Source organism: Bos taurus, chromosome 25 (assembly GCF_002263795.3).
Source record: "Bos taurus isolate L1 Dominette 01449 registration number 42190680 breed Hereford chromosome 25, ARS-UCD2.0, whole genome shotgun sequence".
Taxonomy (NCBI): Eukaryota; Metazoa; Chordata; class Mammalia; order Artiodactyla; family Bovidae; genus Bos; species Bos taurus.
This window is the reverse complement of record NC_037352.1, coordinates 38719553-38738791: the sequence shown is the minus strand read 5'-3', so window position 1 is coordinate 38738791 and position 19239 is coordinate 38719553. Positions and strand designations below refer to the sequence as shown.

The 19239-nt window shown below is 52.1% G+C and overlaps 1 protein-coding gene across 7 annotated transcripts in view; it reads right to left on the bottom strand.

The window, feature by feature from the left end:
• Positions 1 to 1596: 1596 nt before the first annotated feature.
• RNF216 (ring finger protein 216) overlaps positions 1597 to 19239 on the bottom strand; it is a 120695-nt gene continuing 103052 nt past the window's right edge. For 6 of the 7 annotated variants that reach the window (XM_059881385.1, XM_059881386.1, XM_059881384.1 and 3 more), the window contains 3 exons: positions 16881 to 17103; positions 5151 to 5220; positions 1597 to 4456 (listed from right to left, as the gene is read on the bottom strand). In XM_059881385.1, the coding sequence (XP_059737368.1) occupies positions 4137 to 4456; positions 5151 to 5220; positions 16881 to 17103 (613 nt within the window). In that variant the 3' untranslated portion in view covers positions 1597 to 4136. The remainder of the gene's footprint in view (positions 4457 to 5150; positions 5221 to 16880; positions 17104 to 19239) is intronic. The other variant, NM_001193258.1, reaches the window with a different exon arrangement.

Here is a 19239-nt window from a genome sequence, read left to right as displayed (position 1 = left end):
GACATCAAAGGGAGTGTCCACTGAGGTGATGTGTGCAGGAAATGGGAAGCACCCAGATTTTCCTTAATGGGGGAATTGCTGGATCACTTGTGGCAAATCCATACACAGAAATACCACAGAAGGCATAAAAGGCACAGGTTAGAGCTATCTGGACCCACACACCTGGAGGGCACGCCATGATGGTGAAGAAAGTGAACTGCAGCCAGAGGTATGGAACCACTTTTGCGATGACAAAGGCCCGGAGCGCTGATAAGCAGGTGCCTGCAGAGACATGGAGGGTGAGCAGGGTGAAGAGGGGGAATGTGACTCTGGTGGCCTGAAGGGAGGATGGAAAAGAGACAACTGTGGACTGGGAGAGAAAACAGGACGTATCTACCGATGGGAGCCGTAGAGCAGTCTAGGATAGTGCTGCTGCTGCTGCTGCTAAGTCGCTTCAGTCGTGTCCAACTCTGTGTGACCCCATAGATGGCAGCCCACCAGGCTCCCCCGTCCCTGGGATTCTCCAGGCAAGAACACTGGAGTGGGTTGCCATTTTCTTCTCCAATGCATGGAAGTGAAAAGTCAAAGTGAAGTCGCTCAGTCGTGTCCAACTCTTAGCGACCCCATGGACTGCAGCCCACCAGGCTCCTCCGTCCATGGGATTTTCCAGGCAAGAGTACTAGATGGTGCTGCAAATATGTAAATATGGAACGTGTACAGGAACGAGACCTAGATGGCATAAGTAAACTTAAAAAAAATATATACCAATTTAGAAGCTGGGAATGCAGATTAAGTTTTGTCTAGGATTTACTTCAGTACGCCTTTTTCAGATGTGCAAAAAAAAACAAAAAACAAAAAAACAAAACACCATTCAGTAAAAAGTTGTGAATGGGGACAAGGATAGCGTGGTCTATTGACGTTCTGAACTGGATTTGAGCCCGAGCGTGCAGTGCCCGCCCGTGACTCAGTGGCCTCCAGGCCTGGCAAACATGGCAAGCGTTAAGGGGCCATAACAGCGGCTCTTGCCTTCTCAAGACTGGCCTTCTCTCTGAGTGAGGTTTCTCCCCTCTGCATCCACTTCCCAGGCCGACTCAGTGGCCTGCTTGCAGAGACCTGGAAGACGGACTGACCATGCTTTGTCAAAGGTGATTCTGTGCTGAAAAGCACACAGCGACTCCCCTGGTGGCCCAGCGCCGAAGGCTCCATGCTCGCTCCCAGTGCGGCAGGCCTGGATCTGATCCCTGGTCAGGGAACTAGACCCCACATGCCGCAACCAAGAGTTTGTATGCCACAACTGAGCCCGGGGCAGCCAGATAAACAGTAAAACCGGACAAAAGTACCCCCTGTGCCCCACCTGACCTGGGCAGCTCCCCAGGCAGGGTGAGTGTGATGGATCGCCAGACCTCCCTCCTGGGCAGGCCAGGCCCCTCGGGGGAAGCTCTGGAATCAGATCCTGCAGCTCTTGTGCAGCCTCCCGACCTCTGCTCTGGGAGAACAGTTAGGTGAGGCGTTATCTGTCCCAGGAATCCATGGGCTTTCTGTCCCAGCAGCCCTGGTAACTTTGCAGGGGGTGGTAGGGCCTGATTGTGCCGTGTGCGGAGAAAAGAAACCAGAGAGCAGTCTGCACAAACATCTATTTACAAAAAAAAACAAGTTACATATAATACAAGCTTTTTACACACAGTAGTTTAAACAATTATGTATTTTTACTACCAGAAAGAAAAAAAAATGTAATAAACTAATCATTTTTGCTGTTTTTATACAATGTGACTGGTCATGCACACTTGTTTTAAAACTTTTTGCTAAGTGCAAATACTAGATTCCTCTCTCCAGTTTTAAGGCAAGAACAGGACTGCCACTGGGCAGTCTTTCGCTCCGGGGAGCAAGCCCAGCAGCCCAGAGGGGAAGGTGCTGGCTGCCTCCAGGACTGCTGTCCCCAGACAGGGGCTCATCTCTGCGGGTGTCCCGGCGTTAGTGTCTTGAGGCCACTGACTGTCTTGTCAGATGAGGATGTCCCGTCTCTCCCCCCACCCCATCACTAGGACAGACCACTTCTCCAGGAGACCGAGACCCAGGTGCTGTCTCCAGGACATGTGGACACACAGGCTCATTTCACAGACACGCGGGGACTTACGCTTGGTGACGGCGCTGTGGCCGCTGGCCTGCCAGCCACTCCACACGCTGGCTGGAAGAGGAACACTGGAAATTGGGTGCCCTGGGCTCAGAGAGGAAGGAGTGGTTCCCTAGCTGCCCTGTGTGGCTAAGAACTGCCAGAACTCATCTCAGAAGACGAGCCTTGGGATTGGCCTTGAGGGGACCATCACTCTGGTCTCCCTGTGCCGGGTGCCTCTACGCGCAGGGCCTAGGGCAGTCACCGGGCCGGCGCTGGGCACACACCTGCCTGAGGTCTCTGTCCTTGCCGCTGCCCCAGGCCCTCCGTGGAGCCATGAACCCCGGGCCACAGGGCCATGGTGGAGGCTGGCTCCCTCGCTGGATGGTGAATTGGGTCAGAGACCTAGCAGGTTCTGCTGGGCTGGGCTGAGACTGTCACCAGCTGAGCAGGCAGACAGCACCTGGGGACACCTGTTGGCAGCTCCTGGCTCTCAGAGCCCTCCTGTGGGGAGCAGGGGGGCGGAACGTGTCTTCCAGGCACAGGGAGAAACCCTGCAGCTGCACCTGAGGGGCGGGGGGCAGGGGCAGGGTTGGGCAGGGAGGGCCCCCTGGCAGCAGATAGCTGGTGTGGCCTCTCCTCAAGCACCCGCACCCCTCAAGCCCAGATCCGGAGAAAAGAGCAAGGACGCACAACTCAGCCTCATCTCTCCAGCTTAATCTCTGAAAAACAGCTGAGGCTGGTGGCAGAGGGTGCCCAGACATGGAGCATGTCCACTGCACTGAGGTCTGTGTGTGTGAGCTCTGGGAGCCCACAGCCATCGGAGTGTCACCCAGAGAACGGAGGCTAACACTGGGGCCAGGCAGGTTCATCCCCAGGGGGGTACGGCTCTGCAGGCGGGATGGAGTGTGGTGACATGCTGCAAAGCGTGTGCTGGGGCGCAGCTGACACCTGGCTGGGGCTGGACAGCCAAAGTCCACGCGCGGCATGGCAGGGGCTCCCAAACGAGTCCTGACTTCAGGACAGGTCCCCTGGCCCTGGGGACAGCCAGCGCCGCCGCCACACCTTTGGGGGAGAACCTGGGGTGGCAAACACAGCTCCAAGCAGAGCCACCTGGCTGTCACAGCTAGCTCAGAAAGGCCCTGTGTTTGGCGAAGATTCCGGGAACCCCACCGTCAGCTGCCAGGCATTCGGTAGGTAATAGGGATTGAGGGAAACTTGAGTAGGCCACGGAAAACTGGAAAAGTGAAAACTGAGTGGACAGCAAATGTTTCTTCAGATAAAACACAAACATCCCATTGCATGAAGTGGCTCCCTGTGGTCTCATCCGATGGCCAAGAGGGGAGACCCTGGAACCCCTGTGGCAGTGGGGGCCTGAGGGACACAGTCCACAGCTCCCCCCGCCGAGTGGTGTTCCCAGGCTTGTGAACATCACTCAGTCACCCCCTCACTAGGAGCAGCTGGTCAGGGCGGTGGGGCACACCTCACGCTGGGCAGGCCTCGGAGCAGGGGATGGGAGAACCAGGCTTGCTGGACCCAGGTCCAATCTCGTGGCTCTCCAAACTGCGCTGTTACGTCACTTTATTATGGGTCACACTGCTGTGGTGAGGAAGGCTTACATGGTTTTAACTGAGAGACTTCTGTTGTCTGCCAGGGGCTGGGGATGGAGGCAAATATTTCCCTGCATCTATTCCCACAGGGATATGAGTGACAGATGGGTGCCCTGTGGCCAGGGCCCCCACCTGGAAGCTAGAATGGCAGGACTCTTCAGGAAGATGGTTTCGCTGCCCCTGATCTCTGCCCAGGGAGTGCCAGACCAATCCTCATGGGCACCCACAGGGTACCACCACCAGCTGGTCGCTCTTGAAGGAGCTGTGGCCCTTCCCAGGAAGAAACTCTGCCCACCCTTCTGCAAGCCAAGTCCACCACCCCTACTGGGCAGGCCTGGCACAGCCATGGGCCTGGGCCGGGGTGGGAGGGAGCATCTACATCCAGCCTCCACTGCCAGGCACTCGACGGGGCTCCCTGGAGGGGCGGGGCCCAGGCATCAGAAGCGATGCCGAGGCTGGGGGCCAAAGTGCATGGGCAGGTTGTGTTCCAGGGGCAGGTGGATGGGGGCAAATTCGTAGTTGACGCGCATATTGGGCAGGGGCGGCACGTAGGGTGCCGGGATGGGGCCCATGTTGAGGGGGAAGTTGTTGAACACGGGCCGGACGGGCGGCAGGGGGAAGGGTGGGTGCACGAAGGCGTAGGCGGGTATCTGCGGCTGGTGCAGGTTCTGGGGCACGGGCCTCGGCAGGGCCTCGGTCCTTTGCACTTTCTCAGGGGGCTTCTCCAAGGGGGGGCCGATGCGTTTGAAGGTGTTCTCTGAAAAGGAGGTGAGATTTAGTCGACAGAAGGGTTAACCTCACTGCGTGCAGACCTGCTGGGGACCCAGCAGAACTGCTAGAGGTCAGGCCACGCACCGCCGACCTGCCTTCTTCCTGGTGGACATAGGAGTGATGGCCAGGCCAGACTAAGGCCGACTGAAGTCCCCAAGGCAGCATGCACGCACGGGTGCAGCCCCCACCCTTCTCAGCAGTCACCAAGGACAAAAGCACATGTTCCTGCGAGCATCACAGCCCACAGGAGTCTTCTTAGGGGAAGGTGGCTCAGATCAGCTCAGAAAGGGTGGAGCGGGTGTGGGAGCCTCTCTCTGAGCCAGCGCCTAGGTGGCCACTGACAGGAGCTCCATCGCGTTCCTCCAGCCTCAGAGGGGTCTCCTGTCTTTTTCAGTTGGCTGTGGCTCCTGTTTGCTTCCTAAAGTTCAATCTCACCAGCTAGGACCTACCTCCCAGCCTTCACGGAGCTGCTAACACTGCCTCTAAACTCTCGGGACCTTTCCCAGAGGGAGCTGGACTTGTGGGTGGGGTAGACTGGGGCCTGCCTGAAGGACAGCCCTCCCTGGGCGTTCCCTGGCGGGTAGGGGGCCGGGATTCCCACAGAGGCAAGCAGTGGGCGTCCTCCCCTCCCCGTGGATACGAACTGCCTGGGCGCAGGGCCTGTCCTGGGGAGAACTTGCCTCCATTCTTTCTTTTCTGTTCCTCTTCGGCCTCCTTCTGGATTTCCTCAATTAGCTTCTCATCATCTTCCTAGAAGAAAAGCAACTGATGACAAGTTTGCCCTCAGCCAGCTCCATGCAGGGCTCAGGCCCTACTGGGACATGCAGGAGGCCATGGGTCTGCACACCCCTCGTTCCCAGGTCTCCAAGAACCTTCTTCCTTCAGCACCAGATGGTGTTCCCGTGAGGCTGGGAGAGAGAGCGGGCCTGTGCAGGGCGGGTGGCCGTCTAGGGGCCGGGTTGAGAGCCTGCTCCGTTCACTCAGCTCAGGGTTAAGAACTTCCAGGCAGAGGGCTACCCAAAGGCTTGGGATGGGCTGAGTCTGGAGTAGGCAGGGCCTGAGGAGCTTTAGATCTTGAGTCTACAAGCTCTGGGCACAGACACCCTTCTGAGTAGAGCCTGCAAGTCTTGCAGACTCCCTGAACTGGGCTGGACAGTTCACTGGCCTGCTGACCCTGAAGCTGGCGGTCAGCTCCTAGTCAGTGGTGGGTGACAGACGGAGCAACATCCTGCCCACAGAGCACTGGCTGGGCCACGAGGAAGGCACAGCAGTTTAGGAAGTCCCGGACAGACTCATGCTCGGGAGGCCTGCTTTGCTAATGGGTGACTCAGATGTGGATGGTCCCAGCCTGGGCACAGGCAGACATGTGGGCTTCACCAGGGACACTTCGGGGTCCCTGCCACGTATGGTTCCCTCACCTCCACCTGGCCCAGGCCTGTCCTGTGCAACGTGCTGGGGTTCGACCCGCTCCTCAGCGGCCCTGCAGAAAGGCTAGGGGCTGAGAGGACACTCACAAGACCCATCAATATGGCGCATGTCTTTGCTGCCAGCCACAGGGCTGCTGCTGCACTGGCACGGCCACGGAGGGTGCAGGACTCAAGCCCACCCCGGGAACTGGGGCTGGACAAGGAGCAGAGCAGATGCTGCAGTCAGAAGCTGACAAAACCGAGTGGCAGGTAGGCGTGCTCCGTCTCCTAGGGTCCAGCAGCAGCCTCTCCAAGAGTCCAGGGCAGGCGGGCTGGGCAGAAGTAAGAAGGGCAGGGGTGCCCAATATGGGGGTGGGGAAGTCTGCTGGACTCAAGTGCTGCCCTAGACGAGGCACGAGGCAAGGCCTGGTGAAGTCTGGGCTGGAAAACTGTCAGTGATAGCTGGATTTTCCACTCCGACTAGACATTGCCTGACATCACCTGCGGAACTCTGCAGATGTGAATGGGGGGATGTGAAGAACACGTGGAACCCCTGGACCACAGGAGAGCTTGGCAGTCTCAGCATGGAGCCGGGCCGTGGGCAGTTACTAAGGTCACAGCAAAGATGGTCACACTGACTTCAGACAGTGACGGCCCTGCCATGATCCTGGAGTCATGAGGGTCACTCGCTCAGTGTGCATCGGACACCTACTCCACAAAAAATCCTAAGAGGTCACCCAGCCTCTTTGCGAACACCCCAGGTGAGGAAACTTACTGCCTTGGAGTAACTGCTCAGCCAATCAACACAAAGAGCTCCACGAGCACAGCAGGTGTTGGTGGGTGCAGACTGAAGGTCTCCATGTGAAGGTCAAGATAAATCCTACTTATCTAGGCTAGGAGCTGGCCAACACCTGCATTTTGTTGCCAGTGGCCAGCCTAGGAAGAAAGGTTAAGAAAAGAGTGATCTAGAAGAATGGAACGTGGGAGAGCTGTTGCTCTGCCCTGCCCTGCCCTGAGAGAGCTGGGCCCGCACATTCCTGAACGCCTGAGTCCCTGCATCTCTTCTGTGAAGTGGGCTGCTCTAGGGACTGCACGGGCTTAGCGTGTAAGACCCAGCACCGCACAGGCACGCCTCACTGAGGGGACGAAAGTTGCCCGAAACGCCAGGGGTGAGATTTCAGAAAGATGGGAAGTCTCAGAAACCCCCCAAAGAGCTACTTTGATGGTTCCCTGATCCTGACGTCTGACTTGAAAACGTGGCGGGTGTAGGAATTCTTTCAGTCGGGAGTGTGTACTGAGCGTGCTGGATGCACAGCTCAGAATCAGGGAGACCTGGCCCCTTCCCCAGGGAGCATATATGGTTGTGCTGCAAACAGTTCCAGCTGGCATTCCACTGTGGTCTTCTCCATGGGCTTAAAGAGGACTTTCACAGCACTGAGGACCGACCCCTGAGCCCTGCCCCCTCTTCCTCCTCAGAGTCTCATTTGTCAGGATGAGGAATGAAGGGTGAGGGGTGCTTTGTGAGTGGACTCCATGCCTCTTACAGCACTGTAAATGGGATGGATGAGCAGGGCACCTGCCGCATTTTTATCAACACCAAGTTTCCTGTGATAAATCCAAATGCTCCTGGTAAAAGTTCGCCCCTGAATAAATAGGTGGGTGGGAGGCACTTGCACAGCAAGTGCGAGCCAAGCTTCCTAAGTCAGGTCTGCCAGCTCCGGACGACGGAGCGGCCTAGGCCCCGCGCTGGCCCAGACTGCTGGGCCGGCACCGAGCCCCTCCAGAGGGTGGGGACAGAGCCTGCCAGGCTAAGCTCGGCACCCTCCAGGAGGACCTGGGCCTCCTCCCTTCCTACCTTTGCGCCGGTAACTCTCCCGATTGGTCAGTGGACTTAGGACCGTTTGTCCTCAAGTTCTGGCATTCATTCCCTGGTTAGGCAGTGCTCTTCAGAGTCTAAATACAGTCTGCATTTCACCAGAAAATGTCAGCACTCAACTATTTTGAGCAGTGATTGTTACCATAAATAATAAGTAAATTAAATTGTCAGTTATACCTAGAATATGGGTTAGGCGTTTCAGATTTCAACTTTCTCCAACTGGTTGGAGTCACAGGGCACTATGTCTAGAAACTAAGAACTCAAACACTTTTTTTTTTTTTTAAAGAAAAAAATTACGTTTTCAGCCAAGTACGTTAGACTCTAAGGGGGAAGATTTTTTACTTCATCTGGGGTGGAATTCCCTTCCACAAACAGTTTCCTTTGAGCCCTTAAAATTCCTCAAGAGTGAAGGCAGGCTGAATTGTACACTTTAAAAATGTACTTTTATACATATTTTACCACAACTTAAAAAATTAATAATGTTAAAGGAGAGAGAAGGCAGTTCGGGGTTGATTCTGATTCTTAACAGGTGAAGAATGGCCCTCATCAGAACACTCCTGGGTTTGGGTAAGCAACATGTGAGGCTACTGAGGCTTTTCTAGACATGAGCTCCCTTGGGAAACACACAGGCGCCCTACGTGTCATCATTCACAGTGATCAAGGACACTGGTGAAGAAGGCTTGGCATTCTGCAAAGCTAGTACACACCTAGGCTGCTGGAAACTGGGAACAATGGGAGGAAAAAAGATGCTGAGAGGGCTGGGGGTGCGTGTGTGGGCTGGATCACAGCATGAACTGCCCTCCAGCCCCCCACAGGGGCTGAGTCACTTACAGGAAATCCAGGTGGGATGGAGGGCTCGCTCACTCACCCCGTCCCCCGCAGCTAGGGAATTTTATCTTACAATAGCATTGGCTTCCTAACAGAAAAGCAGCTGGCGTGATGGAAGAACTCCAGCTTCGAGGTTCCACACACCTTGGCCTGGGGACCCCTCTAGAAGACCCAGCAGGACCCAGGCGGGGGTCTAATCATTTCCATAGCAGGTTTACTGTGAGAAGTAAGTGGATGGACAGGGAGGCCTGGCGTGCTGCGATTCATGGGGTCGCAAAGAGTCGGACAAGACTGAGCGACTGATCTGATCTGATCTGAAGGACAGTGACATAAGGGCATTAATACTTACTGAGTGCTTACTATGTGTCAGCTCCTATTCTAAGCACTTCATGAACATTTCTTAACAATGCCAGAAGTTTGGTACTACTGAGTAATGCCTATACTACAAATAAGGAAACTGAGGCACACACAGTCACTTTTGAATCCAGGCCTTGCAATCTCAAAGCCTGAGCTCTCAAGCACTTAAACCACCCATGTTTGAACAAAAGCTTCTGGAACACTGGGACTGGAGGCAGTGTGACTGCCTGCCCTAAGAACTATCAGAGGTGATTATTTTTAGGCCCTGCTTTGTTCTACAAAGAGTGTCTTGTCTCTTGCCCTCTTTGAAATATAAGAGAGTTCCTTCTCTTTGGGATGGACATAACTCTGAAATCTTCTTTCTCTACTAAATAAAAGGGAACAGGGCAAAATAAAATACCTCTATTCAAGGAGGTGAACAACCAGGACAGCAGAGAGGAGACTCTTCCCTGAAAATTCTGATTTTTCTTGAGGTCTGCTTACCCAGGAGTGCATGTGACACCACTTGAAACATCAGGTCTCTGACTGGCCTCTGAGACCCTCTCACCCACAGCAGGAGCCGGGAGCTCAGGGAGCCCACAAGCCAGGAACCGAACATGCAGGCCAGGCTCCACCACCAAGGCCACAGGACTCACTGGCTCGAGGTAATGGAGTCGCTCACTGCTCCTGACCGGGGTGCTATTCCAGGCCATCTCTGCATGTCCTTGCCTTGCTGACACAGTTCCTCATGAGCCCACCAAGTTACCTGTATACCTTGGGGTCCCATGGGATTTTCTCCTTATGCCACAAAAAGCCAGGGTTTTGATTCTTACACATTAAAGCAATCTTAGGAACAAGAGTTTAAAAAAACACAAGTAAACTCACCAAGTTATCTCAGCAGAGATAACTCCTTGGAAGATTTTGGCCTAATTACCGCTGTTTCTGTACCCATATCTCACATGCAAAACCTGAGGTTCCCTTCTAGAAGGCCTCATGCTGCACGCTCGGGTCCCACTTGCCTGTGTGTGTGCTGCTCTCGCTCACACGCGCCTGCACGCCATGTGTCTCTCCCGGCCACGAGGAAACAGGCTCTGCAATGCAGTTACAGGCTGAAGGTCACCGTGTTAAGCGGTGAGGAGTGAGACTGGGACCGGGGCAGGGCCTGGCTGCTCCTCCTGGGCTTCCTGTCCCCAGGGGGCCCAGGCAGATCCGGACTCTGCAAGCAGGCAGGGGCTGAAGCCTTCTGAGCGAGCGGTCAGTGCTGCTCTGACTGCTCTGCCCCTAGTGGAGGTGGAGGCTGAATCACGCCCCCTCGAGGCCTAAGTGCCCCTCCACACCCTGACTGCCTCGGTCACTGGGGAACTGCGGGAGGAACAGACTGCACTGCCCACATCACCACACTGGACACCTCAACAGGTCCCAGTGAGTGGCGATCCAAGGCAACATGCTCACCCCAGCATTCCTCTCCATGGCCTTTGGCTCACGGCCTAAGATGGACCCTGTAGGCCTTCTCTGCCTTCTTTCTGCCCCCTCCTAACCTTGGTGAAACCTTTCAAACAGATCCACAGAATGGGCACGTAAGCAAGTCTCAGACTGAGTGTAACGAAACAGCAGGCTTGAGCAGAAGTGAGTCCACAGCACTTCCATCACTACTCATGGCCACACTGGGGGAGCCCACACGCCTCCCCACCCCCCGGCCCAAGAGCAATGAGGACAGGGAGGAGAACACGTCTGGTGCTCACGATGGGCCGGCGCACCCCAACACAATGCCGAGGACAAAGGGTCAAAGCAGAGAGGGATACAGCATCTCACCGCCCAGAAGATCTGGAAGAACACTTTATGTAAAGAAACGAGCGGCTGCATCTTAACAGGGGGAGAGTTTTGTTTCCTTCCGCTGAATTCGTCTGAGCTCAGCAAGATACAGAAACGCTGGCCTAACCCGGAAGACTCTGACACGCCTGCTTCACATGGTGGCTGGGGAGTGAGGCGAGCCAGAGCATTCGGGGGCTGGCAGTGGGCGGCCTCTCCCAGTACCAACTCGGCATGCTGGCAGCCGGCACAAGTGAGGGAGAAAAGCAGACAGGCTTTCATGAAGAAAAACCACCGCAAAGCCCAATTCCTTAAAATGTGTCCCCCAACAATGAAGCCCCACAGCTCTGCCCATGGAGCAGGGCCTGGATGGGAGAAGATGAAGAGAAATTGCAACTGGTTAAAGGGAAGAAGAGAAAGTTTCCACCCATGATATTGACAACAATCGCCACCACAGGCTGAAGGTTCGTGAAACAGATGTCTGAGCACTTAGTGTGTAGCTGTTCTTGTGAAGCTTTTAAACGTTCTTTTGAGCCTGTTTCCTTCAACATGTCTGGGCACCAGGGCTGGCCACCCACTTGCCTGCTGCCAGCCTCCTGTGACCACGAAGGGAGGGTGGTGACTTTTCTTCTTCACTTTTTTCCCCTTAAAGAGGGGACTGAGAATTGCAAGTCAACTGCTGCCATTTTGGGAGTGGGGTTGGGGCTGGGATCTAGGTCATGTGTGGCCACAGCTGTTGTTAATAAACTTGCAATGATTTCATAAAAGGCTTCCAAAGAGCTGAGGATTTAGTTTCAAATTATTCCCAGATCGGCTGCAGCTCGCCAAGCAACACCAGACCCTAACCCCCCAGCGCCAGCTGTCCCCCCACAACAGGAAACTGGGGGAGGAGGGTGCACTGCGGCCGGGGCAGCACGTGCTGTGCAGCTGGGGTCTGGAGAGGCAACGAAGGGGCGCCGGGGAGGAGCGCAGGCTGGACGGCTCTTGGCTGGTTCTGTGAAGACTCCTTGGGGCACAGGGGCCTGGAACCCAAACCTTTCTGTCGACGCTCCCTGGCTGGAACCTGGAGGCGCATGGAAGGTGGCCACGCTGTGACTCCTGTCAGGCTCCAGGACGCAGCCTGGGGCCCGCTGGTGTGTGCTGAACGTCACACAGGCCCACAGGCCATGTCGAATGGACTGAGCCACACTGCTTGCCTCCTTGGTGCCGTCCTTGAGTCACATCTGAACTGACTGGGCACACTGTCGAGGCCCCTTTCTGCATCTGCAACTTGCTCGGTGAGGGCCTGCCCCTCTATGCAGGCCTGCCTCTTCACTGGGCTCAGGGACCCGTGGGCCGCTCCTGGCCAGCTCCTATACTTGTGACCTCGCGCGGGACTGCGGAGACTTTAGGACTGGAAGGAGCTAACATCTGCCTGAAGACCTGGGCTTGCATCCTGGTTTTACCAAGTGACTCGAATCCTGTTCCTCATTTGTAGGATAAGAAAGTGGTCCCGCCCCCATGCTGTGATAGAAGCCATTGTATTTAGACATGAGGTTCACCTTACCATCTTGTTTCTTCTACAGAAGGTACATTTTAAAAGTTCAGGGAAAAAACACTGAAACTAACAATTAGTTACCGACTTGAAGTCTGGAGTATCTTTCTGAAGATATTCTCTAAAAGGGTCTCCACCTTTCGCTCCCTGATCCTCTGAAATACTTTCCCCTCCTCTTCTTTCCCCAGGCCACTCAAACAAGAGTCTCAAAGAAGCCCAGTGCCCTCAGTGCCCCTGACCCATCAGGAAGGCAGATGCTGGTCCAGGCTGGACGGTACTGGAGCCAACTGAGGGCAGAGGGCCGGTGGGTAGCTTTGTTTAAGATGTGGAGAGAATAGAAGACCTGAGATCAACACGGGCCACTTTTTTTTTGTTTGTTTTTTAAGTCTGGCTGCACCACGCAGCTTCCAAGATCTTCATTCCCCAACCATGGAGTGAAGCTGGGCCCTTGGCAGTGGGAGTGTGGAGCGCTAACCACCAGGTTTCCCCATGCCACATTTTACTGACATAATCTTCTGCAAGTTTCTACATTTATACAACTGGGATGATACAGCTGCCTTAGAGCATAGTCACAGAATTAAATATATTAACACATATTAACGTCAGGTTCAATCCACTGCAGGTTTAGGAAAAATAAATAAGTCTCCTGACCAAATGGCTAGGCGATAATGGTGCCAAATTGTAAACTGGTTGTAAAAGCCCTAGGGTTTTATTTGAACTGAACATGCCTCAAATTCTTATATTTAAAAAACAAAGAAGTTGTAGAGAACAATTCTGTGCAGTTTCTGGTAGCCAAAACCCAAGATAAAACCAACTTTGTTTTGTATTTAAAGAGAAAATGCTCTTATGAATTTTGTCCCACTTCTAGAATCCAGCCTGCTAGGTGACTGCTCTGAACACAGCTTCTAGTAACAGTAAGGTGTAACTCGTTAACCCCACTAGGTTACCACTCACGGACAAGAAAAAAGCTCATCTGGGTCCAGTAAAGTCCCAGGGCAACCCATCCCCCACTGCAAAATAATGTCTGTTCATTTACAGGTTGTGATCTGTCTGTGCATTCTGACCCCTAAACTAGAAAACTGTAGTTTGTCGTGACTGGCTTGCTTCTGTTACTTTTTTCCTTCCTAAAAAAACATCTTGTTTTACAAGACTCTTGGTTGAATGTTTTGAGCTTATTTTCAACAACTAACAGATAACTGACAGCTCTCTAATATGGAGTTAGTTCAGTTCCCAAGCAATCCGCAGTCATTAAGGACAGAAACTCAACTTCCCTCCAAACCACGAAGGGATAACTCCCTCACGGACAAACGAGAGATTCTTCCTGGCCTTGCTGGTTAATTAAGCCAGAGAGAAGGGTGGATGACAGGGCATGCTTTGTTTCCCTGGACTTCTGAATGGCTTTGTGTTCCCAGAAGCCCCAACAGATGCTCGGGTGGAATTCAATCGGTCTCCTGGTGAGAATCAAGGAGACGGGGCTGATCCCAGTTTTGATGGGAACAGGACAAGTGGAACAAAATCTCTGGCTGTGGCTGCCCGAGGAAATCGCAGGGATTTATGTTGGCCTGACCTTCCTTTCGAACTTTATACTTTGAGCAAATACAGAACCTTTCTCAGGGTAGAAGACGACAGTTCAACAAGAAAACACAGGGAAGTTGCATCTGTGGGCCGAACAAGGCAACAGAAGGAAACCTTTATAATCAACTCCACGTGTGGGAAGAAAAGATGTGGCGGGAGAAGGAAGAATGAGAAGGAGCAGAAAGGAAAGCAGGGCTGAGAGGAGGCCAGACCGCCTGCCGCTCACCCTCCTGCACATGGCCACTCCCACACTGCTCTTTGTTTCCGGAGAGGAGAGCAGCCTAGGAAATGCTTCCTAGGAGCTCCAGCTGAAGAAAAAGACCCGATTTCTTCACCAAGTTCCTAGAGATGAGCAGGCACCCAGCTGCTGGCTGGCTGGGACCCAGGAAGCAAGTCAGCCAACGGCCAGGTCTGGGGCGGGGAGTTTTGCTACAAGGCAGCGTGGGGCCCCCTGGAGAGCACTGCACAGAGCATCCCACTGTGCCTGCACCTCCCCCCACTCAACCAGCAACAGGAGGGTGACTGTCTAGCTCCAAAGTCACCCCTTAGGTCGATTACTTTCTCAGCGACAGGAGGGCAGGCTTGCTAAGGGTCTTGCTGGGTCACGGGGCTGTGGAGTGAGAGTGGCTCCTGGGTTCCTCAGCCTGGTTTTCCACCCGGGAAGGAGACTATTCCTGCTGTGCGGACACGGGATTTTCAAGAGAACTCAGTGCTTTTCTGAGCCTGTGGGGAGCTCTGAGGACGAGGCCGCCTGCCTGGCCTGCCTGTGGCTTCCAGCAGGGGCTGGCCCAACACCCCAGCACCTTTTCTTACTAGAGCTGGTGGAGATGTTCTACACCAGGGGCTAACAAGTCTTTTATCTCTGACTTATACAGTCCTAGCTTGAACAGTGTTTTAGATTTGGACTGATGGTCAATCTTTGGTGCCCATCTCTCCGCACGCCCCATTCCCCACATCCTGCTGTCCCGTAGTCCTGGCCTGCTCAACATTCACCGTCAGTTACGTACTTGCCCCGGGGCTAACTTGGGTCTGTGACCCCATCTACTCGCTATGTGTGTTCATGTAAGTCTTTCCACGTTTTTCTCTCTCCCTCTCTCCATGTTATATATAGATACATGGCATCACTTTCTACAGCTATATACCGTATTGGGCTATTCACCACTGTACTTAGACAGGAGGGAGAGAGAAACATCTGTCATGTCTAAGCCACTGCTATTTCTGGGCTTTCTCTTACCCACATCCAAACTGATCCTTATTACTATAGGGACATTTACTGTTTCTAACTCAGTCATATTACTCTTTACATATTAACAATATATGTATCTACATAATTTATGTGTGACAACTATTTCCTCCAGTTTTTTATTTATCTTTACCTTTGTTTATGGTGTCTTTTGCCAAAGAGGATTTGTGTTTCTCAGCCTGGCCTTGAGGCAGTGCTAAGAAGGACCTTGCCTTCTCCGAGACTGTAAGTCATCTCTCCTGTGTCCTTGGAGCATCTTCAGATGGCTTGCCCAGTGCCCTCCAAACAGCTACTGGATGTTTCCCTGTCCACAGAGCAGCCAGCATGACCTTTACCACTTAAACTAGGCCGAGTCACTTGTGTCCTTCGGGCCTGTGACAGCTCCCGCCAGCCACTCGGTGAGACCCGCGGGCTGCTTCAGCGCCCACCTCTCTCACCTTCCTCCCCTCGTTCACCACCTGCAAGCCACACTGGCCTTCTCTGTTCCACAACAGGCTGGCTTTGTTTGACTTCTTTGGCTTGCGTGCAGGTCTCACTGCAGACGCTGCCTCTCAGAGAGGTCTGCCGAGATGACTTCCTGCTCCTGCTCCTGACACTCTCTGCCACATCACTCTATGACTCTTCCTGCACTGCACCAACCACGGGAAGGGGTTTCGTTTTAAACTTAATAAGACTGTAAACTCCATGAAGACTAGTCCTAGCAATACTGAGTAGTTACAAATGAAAGAATGGATGAATCTATCATTTCTGTAAGGATCTGAATGAAACTTTTATCACTTCAAATTCTCCTGGGGCTATTCCTGTCTCTGCTGTCTCCCTTTGATCTATCTGCCTATTCCTGCATTAGTCTACATGACTTTGATTAGTGCAGCTTCATAGTAAAAATTAAGTCTCATTTTCAAAATTATAGGTAATTGCCTTTCCCTTCTCCAAGGGACCTTCCCAACCCAGGTCTCCTACACTGCAGGTGGATTCTTTACCAGCTGAGCCAGAAGGGAAGCCCAAGTATAATGGAGTGGGTATTCTATCCCTTCTCCAGCAGATCTTTCAAACCCAGCAATTGAACCAGGGTCTCCTGCATTACAGGTGGATTCTTTACCAACTGAGCTATTAGGGAAGCACTTTATACAAGGTAAATGCTATATAAATAGTTGCTGGCACGTGGCAAATTCAAATTTTGCTTTTTGGAACTTTCTGGAATTTTTTTTTCCTTGAATGTTTTCGATACATGGTTGTTGAATCCACAGACGTAGAACCTGTAGATATGAAGGCCGACTGCATTTGTCTTTTTATCATCCAAAGGTATCATATAGTAAACTATTATCAATAGCTATTAATACTGAACCATTTCTGAACATCTGGAACAATCTTTCCTGGTCATGGTTTCTATTTGGTGACATTTTATTTATATTCATAAGTGAGATAAACCTGTAGCTTTCTTTTTCAGGGTTACCTCTGAGAGGTTTTGGTATCAGCATTTGGCTGGCTTTATACAAATACATGTAAAACATTCCTTATTTTTCTATGCTCAAAAATATTTGCTCAAAAATATTTTGAATGGCATATGAAAGTCTATTCTGTAAAGGATCAAAAGAACTTGCTTATGAACTATAGGGGAGTGCTGCTCTCTGCAGAGTAGCTTTTAGCTACTTTTTCAGTTTTCAGGTATTGTTATCAGTCTGTGCAGTTCCCTATCTTTTCAGGGGTCAAAATGCACTAGGTATGTGTAAGACCTCTTTTTGTTGTATCACAGTATTGATACTTGCCCCCTACAAAGTGACAGGCAGCCGTTTGTTCACTTACAGTGGGGTCGGTCCAGAGAGAGCATCGGGAACACTCCTGGCAGGGGGCTCCTGGGGAGCGAGGGTGCTGGCAGAAGTGGTCGTAGCCATTGATGGACACGCGGCAGAGGTAGCACATCTGGGCACCGCAGCGGCAGGACATGCGGTTGCAGCCTTCAGATTTGATGAGGCTGGTCCCACACTTGTGGCATTTCCTAATGCGGGCAGCAGTCATTTTTTCTTCACTTAAAAAAAAAAAAAGGAAGAAACATGATTGGAGAGAGCAGCAAAGATGAAAGAAAAATATGGCTGTTAAAGTATTTCTTTTCATAGATAATGACTGCTTGGCTCTTCTGGTGACATGCAAAGGGTGAAAAGAATCTACGTTTTGGAGTCTCAGAACTGGCTTCGCTTTTTCAGTTGGATGACCCTGAGTAAATTATTTAACTGCTTGGAGACTCAGTTTCCTTGTTTTTATAGTGTTCTGAAAGAGGATCACAGATAAGAACAAAGCACCCAGGGCACAGTGCCTGGTACTGGGTGTTTGGAGGATGATTATTCTGTTTGTTACAGGCGTCCCTAACAGGCTTAAAATAGAAAAAAACTCAGGGTCTTCCTAAAGAATGTTTTTTATATACACAAAGCTGGATAATGGAGAGCCAGTAAACCTTAGTTATACACACCTTGTATTTTTAAATACCTGACATTGGGCCAGGGTAGACATACCTGGGGGCCAGCCAATAGCCACTTTATGACTTCCTCCTGTTGGCAGAGCCCGCCTCCTCTGACAAACTGGCATGTTGGAATCCTATATTCCCAGGTCCCTTGCAGCTAGGCGATGGGCACGCATATGACTCAATCCTGGCCAATGCGAAGCTTGTGGGGAGGCTACTTGCTTTCAGAGGCACTTTAACTGTTATCTACAGTCAAAATGACAGGTCTTGGCTCTTTTTCAATAGCTGGCACTGCTGAATTAGTTATTTCTTACGGTGCTGTTCCTAACTCTAAAATAACACGTGCCAACTTTGCCTGTAATGCTCATGTGTCTGTCTTCCTCTGCTGCACTGAATTCCTGAAGGTAGAGGGCAGAGGCTGTGCTGCCTGTACCCAGCTGGCATGAAGAATTACAGTCCTGATGGGAAGGAGCCAAAGGTGTCCCTGCTGAGACCAAGAAGGGCACGAAGGAGCCCAAGGGTGCACAGCCCTGAAGGACTCATCCCGCTGCTCGAGCACATCTCTCCTCTCCAAGTACGAACCCAGAGTGGTAACCAGGGAACTGCCTCAGTGTAAGGACCATAACTGTCTGGGGATGAGTTCTGATCCACTCTCTCCCTCCCAGAGCTAAGACAATGCAACCTTCTCCCTTCCATCACTCCCCGTTTTTCTGCTAATAAGGAGCAGCAGCCAGGTGAGCATGGGGCAGGCAAGCGTTTTTAAACACCGATGTTCAGAAGACTATTGTGGTATGCTCCTCAAAAGCCAGATCATGTGTTTAAACAAAGAAAAAAATGCATTAGGAAATTGGCTGCTATTCACTGAGGTCTAATTTCTGAATGGTCCAAAATGAAGGCAGAACTCTGGCTTGAAAGAATTTAAATCCAGTTCAAGTTACAGAAGAACAAATGAGTTCTCAGTTTTGCTGAACAGGAAACAAGGTCAAGGAGACAAGGTTTTTAAAAAATGAATTTATTACTGTCAACATGGTATACATGTTCACGATTTCAGGGAGCTCAGCAACTGTGAACACATTTCTCAATCCTCCATGGTAAGACTCACAAGGTTCTGATGAAAAGGTCTGCCATCTGAAAAGCTGTGACCACGACACAACTGCAATTTTCTACAAAGCAGGAGCTTTCTGTGTAAGCACACCCTGGAGACTGCGGGCTGGCCTTAAGCCGCTGCGCTCTAGCGGCCTGGGACTGGCTCACTTCTTACCTGGGCAGCTCCTCAGGCTGTAGTGTGGGAGAGCAGTGGCTCAAGAGTACACTATCCTTTCTAGGAAGAAAGCACAGGCCTGGTCTGTCACCAAGCTGTGAGTCATCAATGTGAAATAATACTGGGTGTGGTGGTGGGGGGAAGTCAAGGCAGTTCTAAATGGATGGAGGAATATAAAGAACACATACAACTCAACATTGTTGTGATGTTCAAACAGCTGTTCACACTGCAGGAGTATTTATTCAAATCCGTTTCTGCGGAACAATAGTACTAGATGCGACCGGAATGACCTTGTCCCAAAAAAGGACTGCTCTTAAGGGATGTAGTGACCACCTATCCAGTAATGTGAAAGTGCAAAATGGCACTGGGGAGAAATCACAGTTTTTTGGGAGGAGGGTGATTTGGCAAGTCAATTCTAAACTAGGCAGGAAGCAAACAGGCCCACA